Source organism: Melopsittacus undulatus, chromosome 4 (genome assembly GCF_012275295.1).
Source record: "Melopsittacus undulatus isolate bMelUnd1 chromosome 4, bMelUnd1.mat.Z, whole genome shotgun sequence".
NCBI classification, from domain to species: domain Eukaryota; kingdom Metazoa; phylum Chordata; class Aves; order Psittaciformes; family Psittaculidae; genus Melopsittacus; species Melopsittacus undulatus.
Window position 1 is genome coordinate 7,426,379 of NC_047530.1, and position 19,610 is coordinate 7,445,988.

The 19,610-nt window shown below is 46.2% G+C and overlaps 1 protein-coding gene and 1 long non-coding RNA gene across 2 annotated transcripts in view; one reads left to right on the top strand and one right to left on the bottom strand.

The window, feature by feature from the left end:
* The window catches only part of LOC115945629 (uncharacterized), a 28,229-nt gene extending 22,909 nt beyond the window's left edge, over positions 1-5,320 (bottom strand). The window contains exons 1-2 of the long non-coding RNA XR_004079931.2: positions 5,242-5,320; positions 4,172-4,434 (exon numbers count right to left, since the gene is read on the bottom strand). This is a non-coding gene — a long non-coding RNA (uncharacterized lncRNA). The remainder of the gene's footprint in view (positions 1-4,171; positions 4,435-5,241) is intronic.
* An 11,154-nt stretch (positions 5,321-16,474) lies between these two features.
* On the top strand, positions 16,475-18,813 carry CHAC1 (ChaC glutathione specific gamma-glutamylcyclotransferase 1). The gene is made up of 3 exons (XM_031044541.2): positions 16,475-16,768; positions 16,869-16,904; positions 17,097-18,813. The coding sequence occupies exons 1-3, from the start codon at positions 16,508-16,510 to the stop codon at positions 17,526-17,528; spliced, it is 729 nt and encodes a 242-aa protein (XP_030900401.2). The 5' UTR covers positions 16,475-16,507; the 3' UTR covers positions 17,529-18,813.
* The last annotated feature ends 797 nt before the right edge of the window (positions 18,814-19,610 follow it).

Below are 19,610 nucleotides of genomic sequence, written 5' to 3' on the forward strand. Positions count from 1 at the left end.
AATGCTTTGCTCATCTCCCGTGTTCAGTGAGGAACTTTACAACTGCTGGATGCACAGGGTTGGGATGCAGGCAAACAGGGTACTCCAACATCACTCACACCAGTTGCCACTTAAACATGGGCAAGCCACTTTCACCTCCCACTCTTCCTAGGTGTAAAGTGGGGCTAATACTTACTCATCTACATCTGAGAGGGATAGTTAGTCTCAATTAGCTAGTGTAAGAAGAGTTCTGTGCATTACTAGAGGACACTGATGCAATGTCTGAGCCTGCTCAGGCGAGAAGTATGCTCAGGCTAGAGGCAATGAATACAGCAAGATCAATGCTATGGTTCCATGCTACTTGTGGTCTACTGAAGGTGCAAAATCATTTCAAGTGTCATGGTTATCAGCATCTTTCTTTCATATCATCTCTCCATATGCTGATTAGAGTGAGCTGAGAGGCAAATGGTTCTTCTTAGGGCCCTTGGAAATGAATAAGGAGAAAGGGCCATCAGTAGAGGAAGAAAACTGATATGTGAGAACCCTGCATGGGAAGAGGATCAATTTGCCAGTTTTTTTGGAGGATCTGTAGGTACAACATTTGACAAATAACAGTATCCAAGAGGTTACTTTAATTTCTCTCATACAGAGGCAACATACAAGGAAACAGATTTGTCAATAAAAATTTGATGAAAACCAGTGATGCTTTCAAATTGTGTTTTTCCCCAACTCCCTTGTTTATGAAATCTGTGCCAGCCATTTCAACTTAAAGGGTCATATTGAGAGCTCAGCACTGTTTTTCTGCCCTCTCATTGTTTCTCAGTTTCCTATTTATAGCTGCTTTTTGACTAGCTTGGTCACAGAGTATGAAGTTATTTGTTTTCATATCCAGTGACTCGGTTCTCAGCAAACAGCACAGAAAAACTGGGGGATTCAACTTGTACCTATTTTGATCTGATGTGTTCTGGGAAAAAGCTGGATTTTCCACATGGATTTCTCCCACTCTGAAGCTCTTCAGATGGTCTTTACTGCTAACGCTCAGCCATCTGATGCAACCTCTGCTACATATAGCACCAATACTGTACCATGCCACAATGACCCTTCCACTCAGGTACTGAGTCCTCTCACCTCATTGCATGAGCAATATGGAAAACACGAAGCTATTGCACAACCACACCATGACACCTTTCTTCCATTACCTCCACCACAGCGTCTTGTAATTCCTTTTTAATGGCTCTCATAATCTTCCTCTACCACGTCTCTATATAAAGCCAAAAATAGCTCAAAGGAACTAGACAAATTCTGTTACAGGAAAGTGGCTGAATTTCACAGAGGGGTTACTTCTCAGGCTGAAGGTGTCACAGAGGATACTATGGAGTCTAGTTTTGACTCTTCTTTGGTGCAGAACTCATGGTAGTGACAGAACTAGAAGACCCCACACCTGCTGACGTTTGAAAGAAGACACATGGCAGAATTCTCTTTACATTCAACATAAACCAAGTCACCCTGGCTTGAAGGGAGCAAGAGAAGAGACCCAGTTCTTGGCTTGGATTTGCTCTCTCATATTTGTACTGCTGGGGTGTTTGTCGATGAGAAAATGAACATGAGCCAGCTTCTGTGTGTGCTTGCAGCCCAGAAAGCAACTGTATCCTGGGCTGCATCAAAAGGACGTGACCAACACGTCAAAGGAGGTGATCCTGCCCCTCTACTCTGCTCTCGTGAGACCTCACTTGGAGTATTGTGTGCAGTTCTGGTGTCCTCAACATAAAAAGGACATGGAACTGTTGGAACAAGTCCGGAGGAGGCCACGAGGATGATCAGGGGACTGTAGCACCTCCTGTATGAAGACAGGTTGAGAAAGTTGGGGCTGTTGAGCCTGGAGAAGAGAAGGCTGCGTGGAGACCTCATAGCAGCCTTCCAGTATCTGAAGGGGGCCTACAGGGATACTGGGGAGGGACTCTTCATTAGGGACTATAGTGATAGGACAAGGGGTAACAGGTTGAAACTTAAACATCAGAGGTTTAGATTGGATATAAGGAGGAAATTCTTTACTGTGAGGGTGATGAGGCACTGGAATGTGTTGCCCAGGGAGGTTGTGAATGCTCCATCCCTGGCAGTGTTCAAGGCCAGGTTGGATGAAGCCTTGGGTGCCATGGTTTAGTGTGAGGTGTTCCTGCCCATGGCAGAGGGTTGGAACTGGATGATCTTAAGGTCCTTTCCAACCCTAACTGTTCTATGATTCTATGAAGTGCAGTATGTAGGCATTAGATGAGTGGAACCCTTCTCAGCTATATCTGTCACCGCTTTGGGCCACTCCGTCACCTTGCAAGCAAAGTCTCAACCCAGGCTGTTGCACTTAATCTGCCTACCCATCTATTCATCAACAGTTACTCATTCATAGCCAAGCCCTTGACTATGCAACAGCCATCTGCTCCCCTCTGCTCACCCATGGAAATTCGAGGGCTAAGTAAACCCAGGGTTCTACTGTGCTGCTTTGCACTACATGCAAACTTGGAAAGCCAGTTTAATGAGGCAGCGCAGGGGAAAAGAGGAATGCTGGAGGTGGATGTACAGTCTAAACTGCTGTGCCGTCAGATGTGAGCTTAACCTGTTGAATGGCAGTTTGCTTGCCTTGCTTATTTAGGCTAAAATGTATACACAGAACCCTACCAGCAGGTCTGGAAGGCAATGAGGAAAAGCTGAGATAGACTTACTGTGGTGAACTGTCCCACCAGCCAGACCTAGAAGAGAACAGCCATCCACAACCTTCGTTCAAGGAGATTTCATATTATAGGCCCCCATTTGAGCACAGAAGGTAATGAAATAGGGGACAGGAGAGGGATAGGTAACAATGATTCAACTGGAGATGCAGCATTAAACAGTCACTGGACAACAGTCTGGTCACCTCAGCCATCTCCAGGATGAGAGAGAAAAGGAACTGACAGATTTAGAGGGATTCTTCATACCTCTGACTCTGAAGGCACTTGTTATGCGTAGACTCACATTAAAAGAATCACTAACTGCTTAATCTTATGTACATGATTAATTTCAGCATCAAGTGATTTAAACACGTTCTTTCCAGTCTTCAACCAGGAACCCCTGATAATTTTGACCAAGCCTTGCTTTGGCAGGATCCTTGTTTCCATGTGTAAGCTTTAAAACAGAACAGGGTCTGATCATAACATTATACACACAGACAGACGGTCAGTCCATGAGTGGGCAGCACTATGACTACCCTTTCCACTTTGAAACAGTGGAATATGGAATAAAGCTGAAGATTTTGGCATTAGCCTGCAGTGACAGACATCAGGAATAAGCCTGCAGCAACCAAGATCCTACATAGAACACTTCTGTTCTCCCATCCTACATCCATCTCTGCATTAAGCCTCTCTCCTTCAGACAGCATCTAGGTGCTCCAGCTGAGGTTGCAGGCTGCTTAGATGATTTTAAGGTCCTTTCCAACCCTAACTACTCGATGATTCTATGATTCTACCTGCTGCTAGAGCCTAGGGTCTTGTCAGGTTGTAGCCAAGCTCTATGGGATTGGAGGCAACATCCTTCCTAACTTAGCTGGGACAGATTTCCTAAAATGGGACTTCTATTAGAGAAGACTAAAATATATTGGAATATATATTCCTCACTGTACTGGGACATGACATGTATGTGTGCCCTACAAATAGGACTACAAATAGGCTGTGAATGTCCCAGCACTGCCAAGAGCGGTTTCACATTCATCACAAGGTGAATGCAAGCAACTGTACAACCACTTTGCTACAATAGTCCAGGAACTCTGGAAAGATGGACTGAAGGAACTGGTTTCTATGCAACACAGGCAACAGGACAGAGTCTTTCCTCAGTGCTGGAATATGTACCAAGATGGGGTTCACAGGTCTTTGAGGGCTTAAAATACACGTTAGCTGAGAGTTGTGAAATCTTATACCAAGGATACCATCCAGGGAATATTTCGAGGCTTTTCCTCAAAACAAGAGGAGGAAAATACCTATCAAAACCAGCTGACGTTATCAGTTGTTGTCTTGGCAGCAGCCCAGTGTTTCCACCTCACAAAAATCTGGCTGTGCTCTCCTTAACCCAGTGTAACCTCAGGCTATGTGTAACATCAGAGTTGGTAAACAGGCGATGATGGTGCCTCTGCCTGTGTACAGCATTCCAGTCCAATCATTACGTCACATACCAATCACGCAGGTCATGACTTCGATATTCCACTGACACACCAGTCATCAGCTTCCAGCATCCATGCGGCCAGGGTGCCCACAGCTTTAGCCTGCCTCAGGAGAAGGTTTCCCATAGTCAGCACTGTACAGCTCACAGCCACATCTCATGCTGGCCATTAAACAGGGAGGGTGCCCTGGTAGAATTTGGGTCCGATTCATCCAAACTACGCTGCATTTCACCCTGTGTTGTTATGACTGGCTGGGTGGCTCTGGGGGATGAATGCTACAGACAACATAGAGAGACGCACGTGGAATTCAAATTGGATTATTTTAATCACAGAATCAACTAGGTTGGAAAAATCCTGTAAGAACATCAAATATAACCATTACCCCTTAAATTAAATATATTACTTGCAAAAAGCACACGTAAGCCACATCAGCCTCACTTCTCAACTCCCCTCAAAAAGTCCCATTATTTTCCAAGAGCCCAAAAGGCTCAGATGTCTGTATCCCTGCACCCACACTACCCTTTACTTTAGCCAATGTGGATAAACTGCACTTACATTCTGATCTGGTCACATTGCCACTGTCACCATGCACAGACAGACGTTAACTAGGCAGGGTATTTGGCACTGGGAAGACGCCACAGTCCCTCAAACTACCAAAGAGCTGCTGAGTGCTGACATTAGAGGGGAAACAAGAAGGAAAAATCTGGCCTTTTTGCAAGTAGATGAAGCTACTGAATTCAGCATGGCCAAGTCGAGCTTCTGCTCTTAGGTCAGTTCCAAAAAGCTCAGCATGTAGCAGGGTCTGGGATAAGGTTAGGAGCATGACAAGAATTAAACTCTGCAATGGAGAGATGTCATGGCAGAGCTGGAAAAGGTTAGTGCCAGGTCAGGATCAATAACAGAACCAAAGCAGATGGAGAAAAACAGTTTCATAGGGAACACTGGTAGGTCAGAGTCAGCCAAGGGAGCAGCAGTGTCAGGACATGATCAGTGAGTATAGGAAAAGTTCAACTTGTGCCACAGCATCTACACGTACAGAGGAGTTACACAAGCAGATGTGAGAACAGGGTAACAGTAAATACCTTGCTCTGGCAACACCTGATGCTGTTTTCATCCACAGGGATCAAAACACTGGCAAAGTGCAACAGCTTTTGATGGACAGGAGCTCTATTTGCTGGTGCCCACAGGTCACTGATCACTGAGGAATTCCTAAGCAGAGCTCACATGCCTTCACTAGTGATGTTAATCAGTCAAGAGCTTGGTCATTGCCAGACTGTACCATTTTGCTGTCAATCTTACAGATACCATGTGGCCCAGCACCAGTCCCTCAAGTCACCGTGTTTTCCATGCAGAAGGGGATGCAACGCCACATGAGTCACTTTCCTGTTGTTTTCCAATTAGGAGCACAGACCACAGAACTGCACTGTCAACACTTCCCACACACGGCTTACATGGCGAGAAGGTGCAGTGGGAACATCTTCCCTGAGCCTAGGAATGCTGTCAAGTTATCCTTCCTTACCATGCCTCCCACCAAAAGGATTACAGTGACCTTCTCACATGCGCACTGGGCGCAGGGAAGCTGAAACTGGTTAACAAACTGGCTGTTGTGGGCTGCAGGAGCTTTGCTTGCTTAGACACAGCATGGCAACATAGCTACCAATTCATGCAGAACTATGCCCAGGGAGCAAAAGCAAAGGACACGGCCTCTGGGTAGTGAGTTCTTGTTTCTGCCCAGAGAAGGGAGGTGCAGTCAGTGCCTCCAGGTACATGCATGTTTAGATGACACAAAACCAGGGCAGAAGCACCAGTGGTCATGGTAAGCCCAACTGGTACAGCCACACATCCAAGGCTCTTTGCACTTAGAATGACATTAGAGTGCCATGCTTAGAGGTGAGTCATGAGCAGCAGAGGTGGAGCAGCCCAGCAGCTTCGGGTCTTCATACGTGCCAGGAGTCAGCTTCCCTGAAACACACCCCCTTGCACAGTGCAGCCACAGGGAATTCAGCCCAATTTATGCTAATGCTCTGACTCACCCTGTTGATCAGTCTCTTTGCAGCCACTACAACAGCAGTCTTGGCTGGGCAGTCAAGTGCCTGAAGCCTGGCCATTGCTGTTCCTCCCACCTTCCTTGTGTTACCACCATAGCCTGCAACTTGATGCAATATGCCCCCACAAACCTTCTGTTTCCATCTTAGGGCAGGACAGCTCAACCATGCTGCCACGTGGCCCGGGTTTTTCATACAGAGCATACATCTTCCCTCCCATGAAGAGCAGAGTAAGACACACATAAGGCTAGTTTTCTTTTTAAAGCCAGACCCAGACTGCGACCAGAGCCATTGCCAGTCTGGTACCAGACCACACAAAATCATGTCTTCTCTTTATGAAAGAATAGATACTATTTCACCAGAAAAATTCTGTTCCCACATGGGCTACAGCTGCGCTTTCTGACCCCACATTCCAGAGGACTTGGAAGCATCATATCTCCTAAAATGAAAGAGGTTTAATGTTTAAAGCATTTTATCTTCATAATTTTTAATAGTTTCTAAGTGTTTGAGAGTCATGATATCCCCATGATGGAAGTGATAACATTAAGCTTTCAAATGCTGCTACAGTGAACTGCCAACAACAATTATGAAACATGGAATGCCCCAGGACCATCCAGAATGGGTCAGAGCCAACACACACAACAGCTCTGTCCAGGGAGATGCTTTTCCTGTTTTGATCTTGTATGTGGTTGAGCGCGGGAGGACAGTGCCCATTACTGGCCATACGGAAAGTCCAGCAGCCAGATAACTTTTGAGTAACCTCATCTGTCCAGCCATGCAAGTTCTTGCTGCTCCCATATATAAGGTGGCAGACACTTGATTTCACAGAGCACCATGACTGGCACCCAGGTTACAGGCAGGAGCATATCCAGCATTGGAGAGCTGCTCAAGAACTGACGGCTGTCCCAGAGCATGGGAAGGATGGTGCGGACAGGCTGCTGGGCAGCACACATTACTGAAGCATTTGTGCTCCAGGCTGAAGGAGAGTGTTTCTGTGGAACCTGTATGTATTCACGCATGTCCTCCACGCCTGTTATCCTGGCACTCAGCTTTGTCTTCTGGGGCAGAGAGACAGCCTGATCTGATACACAGATGCTCTCCCTGAATTAAAGAGCTGGCAGAACTTGCTTATCATATTTGCCAGGGCACCACAAGGAAGACAGGCAATGCTTAGCAGGTGTGTGAGTCATTTCTTGGCTTATTAAGCATTTTTTCCATCACATTTTGTTCTAAATAAATAGCATTGTGCTTTAAAGAAGGTGCTGATCACTGACACGTTCTGCTCTTCATCTTTGGGAAGAGCACCTGTAATTAGTGAGGACAGAGCTTCAGATCTCCTGGGCACAAAAAGATTCAGAGGGGAAACTGCAGAAGACAAGGTTACCAAACTAAAGGGAGAGGAAAGCAGGATTTTACTTTGAGATAGCTGAGAATCAAGAGCCCAAAACCTAAGTGGACATGATTTAGGAAATCACAAAAGGAATGGAGTTACTGTTGAGACAGAATATGTCTTATTAATGTCATGACACTAGGCACATTAGCTCACATGCAACACATTTACAGCTATTTTTCAAACCTTAGTTTTAAATATAGGTCCTAGAGGTACTAAAATATACAGACAAATATATTCAGCTGTTTATTATAGGAATTTTCCCTAGGACTGCAAATTCCTTTCAGACAGAGACATAGACTTAGCATCAGAACATAAAATTCTGCCCAGTGTGGCCATGTTTAAAGTCTTTCAGTATTCATCACTAACAATAATCTGCTTAGGGTTTTTGTCACAGGCTTTTAGTAATTCTAGAAACAAGCAAATCTCATCTGCAATACAACAGTGTAAAACATTTTGTCTTCTTCTGCAATGAGAATCACATTAGCTAGCTCAGTTGCTTGCGGCAACACTCACCTATTCAAAAGAGTAAATTGCAGTGTAAGTGAGGCATACTTACACATTAGAAGCTGTAAAGGAGAAAGGATCCAATGCAGGAGCAGTTTCTTATTAAGATAACTACTTATCTCTCTTTCTCCACACTGATCCGTGTAAGCTCACACAGGGACTAGTTGGTTTATTGCTTTGATTGGATAGTCCATACACGCATTTTCCTGCCCTGGAGCAATCAAGAGTCCGAAGAGAACTTTGTTACTATTCTCTTGTTTGCCTTGATGAGGATTTAGATGAGTGGGTAGCAGGTGGGTTTCCTTTCTCTCTCAGATGAAGACTGCTGCAGGTACAAATCCTTCTCTCTGGCCATACAAGGAGGGGTAGGGTATGCTGGGTATAAAGGGAGGATTTGGTTCCTCGTTGTATTGGTTACTCTCATTCTAAGCTTCATTCTTACTCATCCTTCATCTCTTTATGGGCCTTTTCCACACTTCTTTTGGTGTGTGGTTAATTGGCTTTGTTTCTAAGGAGAAGCCTCTTACGGCATTATTACATTTAGGAACCTGCTGCTTCTTGTCTTCAGGAAAACATGCTGGCTAGTTCTGGTCCTTTCTTAAAGCCTGGTGACAGAACTTGTAGCTCACTTCTCTGCTGGTAAGTAGAACACGAATTTCAGCTTCCTTTCACCCTGCAAAATTCCAATGATTCTGTAATATCAGCTTGTTTGGGGGTTCTCAGTAGTCAGGGGATGAGGTGGTGCTTCACGGTGTGCATTTGTTCTGCAGCTCTTGCTTTGCCATGTACCTCAATCAGATATTTCAGAGCTCTTAGTTTATGTCTGGCTGGGGCTTAGTAGCCCTAAACTTAGCTTTGGTCATTCTCTGACTAGCTGTGTCTTGGGCTTAGTAGAAAAGAAATCCATAACATCTAGGTCACACAGAAGCAATGCTGGTTATGAAGATGCTGTGATGATGTCTGCAAGAACAGCTGTTAGCAAATCAGGACAAAACCTTATTGTTGCAAACCAACGAAGCCTTTCTGACACCACAAATATGTGAAAATTCATCTCCCTTTAGTTTGGCAACCGAGGTCTGCAGTTTCCCTTTGGAATCTTTTTGTGATTACCCCAGCAGATCTGAAGCTCTGTCCTTATAAATTCCAGGTGCTCCTGGCTCCAGCTGACTGAGACTACACTCAAGCTATTTTCTGTGATGCTCCTGAAAAGGAATCCTTCTGCTCTTCCAACAAGAGCATCAGATGGAATGGAATTCTAAGTAATAGATATAATGACATCACGTAATCTCTCTTGCACTTGACTCTTTATAAAGTAGTTATTTTTCTGTTACTGGCTCTTCATCTGGAAGAAGGCAATTTTAAAAGCTTGCTGCTCTGCAGGTTAGGATACTCTTTTCAACATTCAGGCTATGCCACTGACGTCCTCTTAATGCTCTTATGCTTCTGTGCCAATTCAGTTTAAATAACATCTCCCTTCTCCTCTTTCTCCCAGTCACCAGGATAAAGTAAGATGATGTAACTATGTCCTACTTCCCTGTTTACATATGGCCAGACTACGCAAATCCAGCATCTCCTAGGAGGGAGGGCTCTTCATGCCCTCAGTCAGTCTAATAGCTCTTCCCTGATTTGTCAGTGCTTTCAGTTTCATATGAACTATAAATGTCTTTCAGTCACAGCTTCAGCACAGTATTGTGAACCAGCATTAACTCTCATTCATCTGACTGGTGTTCCCCTCATGCCGCCCAGGACCACACTAACACATCTCATAATAACAGCACTCAGTTAATGCCCCCCAGTTTTCCTCTCTTATCCATTGCAGTCCTCTTTCCTTTAACAGTTCCATCTGCATCTCACCTAGTATCTAGTTATGCATTACCCTCTTAAATACTTTGCTGCAGCCTAGACAAACTATATCTGCATGTTCTATTCCCTGCAAAAGTCAATTACTGAAGACAGTTGGGAAGTTAGTCTGCAGTTTTTCTAAGCCCATTGTACGCTTCAACTACACTTGTGTCCTGAGTTATCCTTTCTGTCAAAGCGTATGATAGATTTACGTGTCAGTGAGGTCAGGCTAACAGGTCTTCAGTTTGCTACATTGCACTTTATTTTTCATGTCCCAATACAGGCACTGCTTGCTATTTTCCAGTCATGTGATACCTGCCCCGCTTCGATGTTTACATTCCTTGCTAATAAAGCCTTGGTTTGTGTCTGTTCTCTCACCTCCTTTGACACAAGCTCCAGGAGTTTAGAACTGTGCTTTTGCTTCAGATGTGGTAATTTATTTAAAAGCCTCCCAACAATCACCAGCCTGTCTTGTATTGGTTTGCATTTATCTTTCATCTTGACAGTCACATCACTGCCTGTTATCTCACTTCTTTCTTGATCCTCTTTTTATTGGATTAGAAAGCTTCCAAGTCTTACCTCTTTGCAATGTGTAAATTACCCCTAACTTCTGCAGCTCTTCCTTCATTCCATAGCGAAGTGCCAAAACAGAGGTTTCTCTATCGCATCCTTTTCCATCCTTTATGAGCTCCCTATTATTTCTTAAACACTTTCTGAAATGAGTTGGCTATTTCCCTAACCATTTCTCCTTCCCTGCTTAGGATGCAAATCCCAGATTGCTTTCTACCTTTAGCTTAAAGTTCGGAGGGTCTTCCACATTTCTGTCTTTGAACTTTTCAGTCCCTCCGCTTGTATCAATCAGATCCTTCAGGTTTTTCTGAAATCAGCACTGTTAACATTTTAGCCAGAAGCCCATTTTTCTTCTCTTTATACTGGAAGTGAAACTAAATCATCTCCTGAAGTGAAATGAAATGACAAACCTAAATCAGCCATGATAAGGTGCTGACATTTACAGGCAAGGCTGAGGTTCCCAGCGCAGGCATGTGAGCCCATGTGTCTTCTGTCTGTGTCTCACTTTAAAGGTGCCAACGTGGAAATCCACGTGACTTCTCAAAATGTCCTTCTAGGTGTCAGCATAGTGTCTGGGAAGCAGAATGGAATAAAGAACAGGGAGTTATGCTGCACTGAAGGATGAGCCTATCTAGTTCACAGCTCACAGCCTGGCACTCAGATAAGCTCCTAGGCTTGGGATGCTCTGGGCTAAAGAAAAAGGGGTTTTCAGCAGGTCCATACTCAGCCTTTGCTTTCAGTGTCCAATCTTCTCATCCCTCAAGTTGTTCTAGTAGAAGTGAGTTTCTTGTCTATGCTAAAGGAAGAAAAGACAAAATTCCCTAATCTCCTGCTATAACCTTCCACACTGTCTCAGTCTCTGCTCACTGTGTCTGCCTTTAACCAAGATAAAATCCTGTCTAAAACAGGAGTTCCAACTCTTTATGGAGAATATCTTTATGGACCAGTGCTGGGGTACCCCAGTATTGGACAGCAACATGGAATGTGACAGAGGGACTGCGTGACCAGAACAACCAAGGGTTGACCCTGCCAGCAGGGTCAAAACTTCCCACCAGCTCCAAGTGAGAAGGGAAGGGGAAGCTGGCAAAAAGCACAGTGCATCAGATCACTTTGGTGTACGAGACTCAAAAGTCAAAACAATAACGCTGGGTTTTCTTCCGAGGCCTTCTCAGTCAACTTCCAGGCCACAGGGGATTGATGTCCCATTAAAATGCACTTTGGATCTATAGATTTATTTCTGTTTTTCCTCATGTAACTAACTCAAACACAAATCAAGTTTGTTGTGGCTCAGTCACGTTTGCCATTCCCATCTGTGGGCATTCAGTAGTCTTTGGGATCTGAATTGGGCACACTGCAAATACTACCAACAGCCAACAGCAGTCAGAGCTGCAGCAACCATAGGGGTGAACAGACAGCTTATGTGCTGTTCTGCAGAAGAATCCCCTCTGACTATTAATCCCATAATTAGTGTTGACATGCAGATAGAATCATAGAATAGTTAGAGTTGGAAAGGGTTTTAAGATCATCTACTTCCAAACCCCTGCCATGGGCAGGGACACCTCACACTAAACCATGGCACCCAAGGCTCTGTCCAACCTGGCCTTGAACACTGCCGGGGATGGAGCATTCACAACCTCCCTGGGCAACCTATTCCAGTGCCTCACCACCCTCACAGTAAAGAATTTCTGCCTTATATCCAATCTAAACCTCTGATGTTCAAGTTTCAACCCGTTACCCCTTGTCCTATCACTACAATCCCTAATGAAGAGTCCCTCACCAGCATCCCTGTAGGCCCCCTTCAGATACTGGAAGGCTGCTATGAGGTCTCCACGCAGCCTTCTCTTCTCCAGGCTCAACAGCCCCAACTTTCTCAGCCTGTCTTCATACAGGAGGTGCTCCAGTCCCTGATCATCCTCGTGGCCTCCTCTGGACTTGTTCCAACAGTTCCATGTCCTTTTTATGTTGAGGACACCAGAACTGCACACAATGCTCCAGGTGAGGTCTGACGAGAGCAGAGCAGAGGGACAGGATCACCTCCTTTGACCTGCTGGTCACGCTCCTTTTGATGCAGCCCAGAATACAGTTAGATCACCTAAATGTGGAGACTGTTTTCTCTGCCTTGTTTGATTTATGCCTGAATCATGCTGTGTGTGCCCGTTTCCTTGTTATCTTAGATATGCAGACTTTTGTTTTCCAGTCTGGTGTCCTTACTGTACTGTATCCACTAGCGTTTAGGGTTGCTCTCTTTAAAGTACTTGTATGCCCTTTGCCATAGTTTCTTCTTTTTGCTTGGGACCAGAACTGCACGCCATGAGTTAGAGCATTTAATGACGAAGAGTGCATTCCCTTTGGATGTAGCATACAAATCCAAATACACCCGTGACTACCATTCCATAAGTAGTTCTTGATCCCAGTGCTTTAACATGGAAGCTTAGACATTGCCACTTTTGTGTTTCCATGTTTGAAATGAGATGATTGCATATTTATATGGCAAATGTTTACATCTGGAAGAGATTTGTGAATGCTGCAAGAATTGGGTTCAACAAACAGGAGTAAGACACTTGGTGATGCACATGGATATGGCATCATGAATATCAGGTGAATAGTACTGATTTACTGATCTACATCACTTTAAAATGCCTGTGGCATTGTTTGAACCTCACTTCCAGTTGCAGTAGGTGTAATCTTTGCTGAAGGCTCAGGGAAAAGGGGCAGATTTATTTCTCAGATTCTCCTGTTTGCTCACTATAGAGAGAAGAAAGCAGGGCCAAGCTGTTGGAGGAAGATGTGGTGGTACCTGGCCATGAACTGGCAATTCTCCTGTTCCCAGTAAGTATTTGATGAATAGAACAACTGGCAAAAGCCAGTGTGTGCCCTCAGCTTATTGAAGCAAATAAGAGCCTGAAACACGAGGTGCAGTTAATGACAGTTTCAGTCCACTGTTACGTGTCCTGCCAGCCCTGTTGTTGGTTCCTCTGGCTCTGGGGTGATTCATCACTATCCTGAAAAACAGGCAGCTCTGGCACTGTTAGTCACGCCGCACCAAAATGGGAATGCTCACTCTGGGGAAGCAGAGCACATACTGCTAAAGAGAAACTAGCTCCTCCTTTTCCTAAAACCTGGAAAAACTAGTTGTAGGATGTAACAAATAAAGTTATGTTTGCCTTTTTCTCCTTCTTAAGGTTTCCAGGCCAAACTTGATTAAAATTGCAATTAACACAATATGACCCTTATCTTCCAGTCCTTTTCCCTTAGTCACTTTTGAACTGCTGAAGTCCTACATTTTTTTCCATCTCCTTTTGTTGCACTCCTGACTCTACATCATGTTCCTTAACAGTTAACTCCATTGCTCCCCCACATCCTTCTTCACACCTGGTTAAGCATTCCTGTGGTTCAGTTTGGCAGGCTGAGTTTGTCTTATGAATGCAAGCTCCAACAACATTGACAGACACTAAATCCTCTCCTTAGTAGCTACCTGCTTTACTTGCATAGTTGCATCTATGCCATCTGCACCCACCTCTACTGCTCAGCCCTTCAGCCCAGTGATCCTCGTGCCCTTGGTTTATTTAACCAAAGAACAATGACGGTACAGTCAGCAACAAGAAATGGAGTAATGAAAGCTTGAAACCAAAAAAGATTCTTAACCTCTTGCTGTATATGCCACAACTGTCTATGCCACAACAGTCTTCCCACAGGCTCTGCTCCTAATGATGGAGCAATATCCCAATGTCTTTACACAAGAAAATCAGGGACTTGGCTTCAAAAGGAGTTTCTAACCTCATACATAACTGATTTGGGTGTAACAGCACTGAAGGGAGCAGAGATCTGCAACGTTTAACTGGTGTGGGATCTGAAGCTGGCCCCTAATGCTTTTGCTTTATGCATTGGCTCTGCATTGTGAATCTGGCCAAGCTATGTAGCAGAGCCTGTGGTACAGACAGATGTACAACTGAGGCAGCTCTGCAACGGAAAGGAGCAATTCTGCTCCCACCTCAGCAAGCATGTAGTCACTTCTCAGTAGCATGTTTTCCATTTCTTGATTCGATTTCCTTTAGCTTTTCCTAGCAGATATCCAGTGCTTGGTCTGGGGGATGGGCATAATCCAGCATGTTTCTCAGATGGGTAAAATCACATCCTGAGGAAAGCTGAAGAAAGAGGCTAGATATTTTCCATTGCATTACTAAGACCAGAACCCAGCAAGAGCTTCTTCAACTTAGCTTTTAGACACTGATTTGTCTGTCACTGTTTGTGCTGCTGCATAATAAGGATGATGCACCTACAACCAAATATCTTAATGCTTTTATTGATGGCATATTGGGGTTTTGCCATCCATGATTCCACGATTTTAGCAGGGAAAATTAAAAGAACTAAATATGAAATATATACACTTGCTGCAATGGGACACGTAGGACTGGTTTAATACTCAGCTTATACTGGTTTAATTTGATTGAAAGGACTCATTCACATTGACAAACTGCATGCCTAAGGAGGGAGTCTTGTATCTTAAGGGCCCGGATCTGCAAGACTAGAAACGTAAGAGTAGAGATTTAATTATTGTTTTGCCAAGCAGAGCTTCGATACAGACAGCTGCTAAGAAGGTCACTTTCTAGAGCACTTTCTTGTCTGTGACTAAGACCTCCAAGTACAGCAGCTATCTGAACAGGAGATGCATTCACATTCTGTTATGGAAAGGGGTTGATGAGGGATCAGTAGGAGGTTGCAAGCCTGTAACAGCATGGGTGTGCAGTGTGAAGGGCTTGGGGGACGCAGCACTGACCCCATTCCTTTGAGCCTGAGTAAGAGAAGGTGACAGGGAAAAGCGCAAGTGGAGAGGAAAACTCAGGAGCTTTGTGTTAAGGCTGACCTCGTGAAGGGTCATCCAAAGAGGCAAGTCAGAGAGCCAGGAGCGAAGGGCAGGCTGTGTAGGACATGGCAGACAGGCGAGAGAGCCATACTGGCTGTTGATGTCACCCATGGTCAGTGTGCCAAGGTACAGGGAGCACCCACCACGGGCTGTGTTTGGTGGCTGCAACGCCCTGTTAAGTGGAAGGGAAAGGTGGGTGCTGGCTGGCTGGGATCCAACAGGAAACTAAAGAAAAGAGTGTAAATAGACTGTCTGGAGCGATTAGAAGCAGAGGACAAGAACAATAATGAGAAATACTTCTACAACAATACCTCAATGGGTTTGCTTCTTGTTCTTTCCTCCCCCTTTTCTCTCCCACTACCAAAATGAATAACTCTGGAATCTGAGCCCTTGTTTTAGGATTCTTCAGCCATCACAACCTGCTTAAAGCTGATGTACAGCCAGGTCTCCCGCTGACACACAGGCAGCTCTTGGACATACATTGTGTACCACAAGCCCAGACTGCAGCCTGGATGTAGTACAAGCCAAAATGCACTCAGCTGCCCAGACTCCACACCATTTCCTTGCATTTGTGTGGATTTCATTGCTTTGTTTCACTTACATACCTTACACCTCAGCCCTCTTGACGCAAGGAGCTGTCGCTTCCCCCAGTTTAATATTAACTGCTTGTTTTTCCAGCAGCAGCTGGATGAAGCCAAGGGAGTATGGAGCAGGCTGCCGAGGGCTCATTCCGCCTCAGTTTCTCCCTTTCGGGCATGATGTAGCCTGCTCCATCCACCCCAGGACTCTCGCTAGGACAAGTGTGCAGGGTCTGACAGCGGGTGATCTCCCGGCATCCGAGCAGGGCATCCCGCAGGCACCACCGCGCTCCCGCTGACAGAACCAGCCCCTCGGAGCCCACCAAGCCCCAGCTCGGACCCCGACCCTGCCCCAGCCGCTTCATCCCGACCAGACCCCGGCTGGGGCCGGGGTCCCTTCCCGGCGCCCCACCTGACGCAACCCGCGCCCCGCTTTGCCCCACGGGCGGCGAAACAACCCGCCCTCGTTGCATCACCCGTGTGGGGCGGGGCGGGCGGCCCGGCAGCCTTTAAAGCACCGCGTCCCTGCCTGTCCCGACGCCAAACGTCGCCATGAAGCGAGACCCGCAGTGCCCCGAGGAGTGCCCCAGCCGGCCCGAGCCCCCGCCGGCTCCTCGCATCACCCCCGAGCCCACGGGGGAGGCGGAGGACGCGGAGCTGAAGTGCGGCTCGGCGCCGGTGTGGATCTTCGGGTACGGCTCGCTGGTGTGGAGGCCGGGCTTCGAGTTCACGTCGCGCAAGGTGGGCTTCATCCGCGGCTACAGCCGCCGCTTCTGGCAGGGAGACACCTTCCACCGCGGCAGCGAGAAGATGGTAAGGGCTGGGGCGGCTGTGGAGCGGGGGGGGGAAGGCGTTGGGCCGCCGGTGGTGCGGGCTCGGCTTCTAACGGCTCTGCCTTTGCTCTCCCTGACAGCCCGGGCGGGTGGTGACGCTGCTGGAGGACTGCGGGGTGAGTACCGCGGGGCTGGTGGTGGTTCCCATCGGGGCTGCAGCCCCCCTGGGATGGGGGTCGGGGGTGTTCTCCTCCTCTGCCTTCGTGTCAGTTGTGCAGAGACCCTAGAGCTAGGCAGGCTTGCACTGAAATGTTAGCAGATGTGTCCACTGCAGCTACAGCATCCCATAACCGCCTTTCTCTTCTTAGGCGTGCACATGGGGTGTAGCCTATGAAGTCCGTGGGGAACAGATCCCTGCATCCCTCCAGTATCTCAACATGCGAGAAGCTGTCCTGGGAGGCTATGACACCAAGCTGGTGAAGTTCCACCCTCAGGAGAAGGATGCAGAGGAACCCATCCAGGCTCTTGTTTACATAGCAACACCCCAGAACCCTTCTTACCTCGGCCCAGCATCTGAAGAAGACATCGCAGCTCAAATCATTGTCTCAAGTGGCTGTGCTGGTCATAACATTGAGTACTTGCTGAGACTGGCAGAATTTATGCGTTACTTTTGCCCTCAAGCAGAGGATAAACATCTCTTCTCCATCGAGGAGGCGCTTATTTCCATCCTTCCGTGCCTGTGCTGCACAGAAGAGTCTGTAGAAGAAACTGCAAGCAACCCTCAGAAGTCTAAGGGCTGAAATAGGTTGCAGGTTCCCAGTAGAAGGGACATAAGGGACAAAGCAATGGGTACAGTCTTAACTGATTAAACATCCTGAATAAAAGGAGCATTAGCAAGGAGTAGGGGAAGGAGGAAGTGGTGTAAAACATCCTTGCTATAGGACTTGAGATTACTATTTGTTCCACTCCACAATAGCTATCACAGCTTTCCAGCTGGGGAGCAGGGATCTTTTGCTGGAATTCTGCTCTGTGAGACTTGCTTCCAGGGACAAACCTGAAGCACTCAGAGAAGAAAGAGGCTCTTCTATTCTGTCTACTTCTTTCTTTTTTAGTTTGAAGACTAGTTGAGCAGGACTTGACTGGGTCTAAGCAGTATACATGTAATTCTACCTCAGACTGGCAAAAAGCTCTTTGTGTAGTGGTGGAGACTTGGGCAGGTTCTGCCAAATAAGACCTTTCATTTTCCCCCCTGCCATGTCCCACCTCCAGTACAATGACCTGACACTAGATTTCAGGACTTCTGTGCAATATTAAATGAAGCAGCCTCTGTAGGCTCTTGTGGATCCTATTTCCTTATGTTGTGAAGGATCACAGTAATGCACTTATTTGCTAACATGTATTTATTATGTGCTGTATTTCCCCCTAGGAGGGGTGTCTCAACTGCTCACATGCCACAGCAGTATGCAGCCCACATTCAACCTTGCATTTGTGCCTTCTAGTTTTAAATCGGTTTCCTGAGGAGCTAAGCCTGCTTTAATGACAGCAGCTTTTCTCCAAGCTTCACTGACCTTGTGCTGCTGCAGACTTAACTGACTGTAAGGAACGGTCCGGCCTGGGTGGGAAGTCTGTGCTGCCTGCAGGAAATGCAGCATCATTTTTAACTAGCCCTGTACTGGGTGAACCTCTGGTGCTTCAGGATAACGTGGGTTTCTATAGAAGCATAAGAGGGTTCTGTTTCCACACTCGGGTGTCTGGTATGCGTTTAGCTGACTGCAGAGGACCATGACTGAGCATACTTGGCAAACGTTAGAGCTATTGCCTCAAGAGCTGCTTCAAGCTCAGACTTTCAGCTTCACATCACAACAGCATGAAACCCCATAGTATTTTGTAAGTAAACTTGCTACTGCAGCAAAACAGCTCTTGGAAGCTGACCCCTGGGACACTTGACTCCTCCCAGGTACCATGTGGGTTTTTTACTTATACAAAAGGATAGGGAGTGTTTGTATTACTGTGGCTTGTATGTATATGAGGTGGTACTGTGCTGTGCCCAGTAATAAACCAAACTGACAAAGTTAGCCTTCTGTACTTCGGTGTTGGTGTTTTTCATTACTGATTTAACTAAAAAAGGATCAGCTTGAACTTAAATGAAACCAAACCAAAGCCCAGAAACCTAAACCTTAGCTGGAAACGCTGCTGTAGTTCCTGTGATGGGGGGTTTCTTTGGTTTGTTTCATACAAAACCCAACACCTTGCTGCTGAGCAGCTGGCCTCTGTTGGCTGTCCTGGAAGACACCCATTGACTTTCCCTTGGAGAAAAGCAGATTCAGTGACTTTCCCTTCCTGTTTTCCAGCTCCTGTTGATTCTGCAGCACTAATGCTGATGACAGACGCAAGCCAGCTCTCCTGACTGTAGAGGGCAGGCACAGAAACTCAATTCTCCCTTGTCAGGACAAACGATTTTTGTTCCCAGTGTAACTTGCCAAGTTACTGCTGTGTCCAAGAGGTAACAGTGGAAGGACAAGAAACTGCTGCCACAGCCAGATCTGCCTGCAGCAAGGGAGACAGTTAGTTCCCTTCTGCCTTGTGCACAGGGACAATGTGCAACTGCCCTTGTGATTTCTCTGGCTACCAGCTGCCTTAGCACTGGCAGATCACAGTACTACCTGCCTCAGGACTGGAGTGATAGGGAGAAAATGAATTGAAACAATGAATTTAGCACTAATGAAAGGCAGTGCATATGTCAGGGGTAATAGATCAGGGAAACCACACTTTTGCTATTCTGTGGAGCTCTCACTGCAACTGAGCAGCTGCATCTTTCCATAGGGACTGCATCCCCCAGCTGAAAAAGCAAAGTGTTAAAAGACCAATTTACCTGCAGGGAA

Coding starts and splice junctions, on each gene's coding strand:
- CHAC1 (XM_031044541.2), top strand. CDS start 16,508: ATGAAGCGAGACCCGCAGTGCCCCGAGGAGTGCCCCAGCCGGCCCGAG. Junction 16,769..16,868: donor ACCGCGGCAGCGAGAAGATG/GTAAGGGCTGGG, acceptor TCTCCCTGACAG/CCCGGGCGGGTGGTGACGCT. Junction 16,905..17,096: donor CGCTGCTGGAGGACTGCGGG/GTGAGTACCGCG, acceptor TTCTCTTCTTAG/GCGTGCACATGGGGTGTAGC.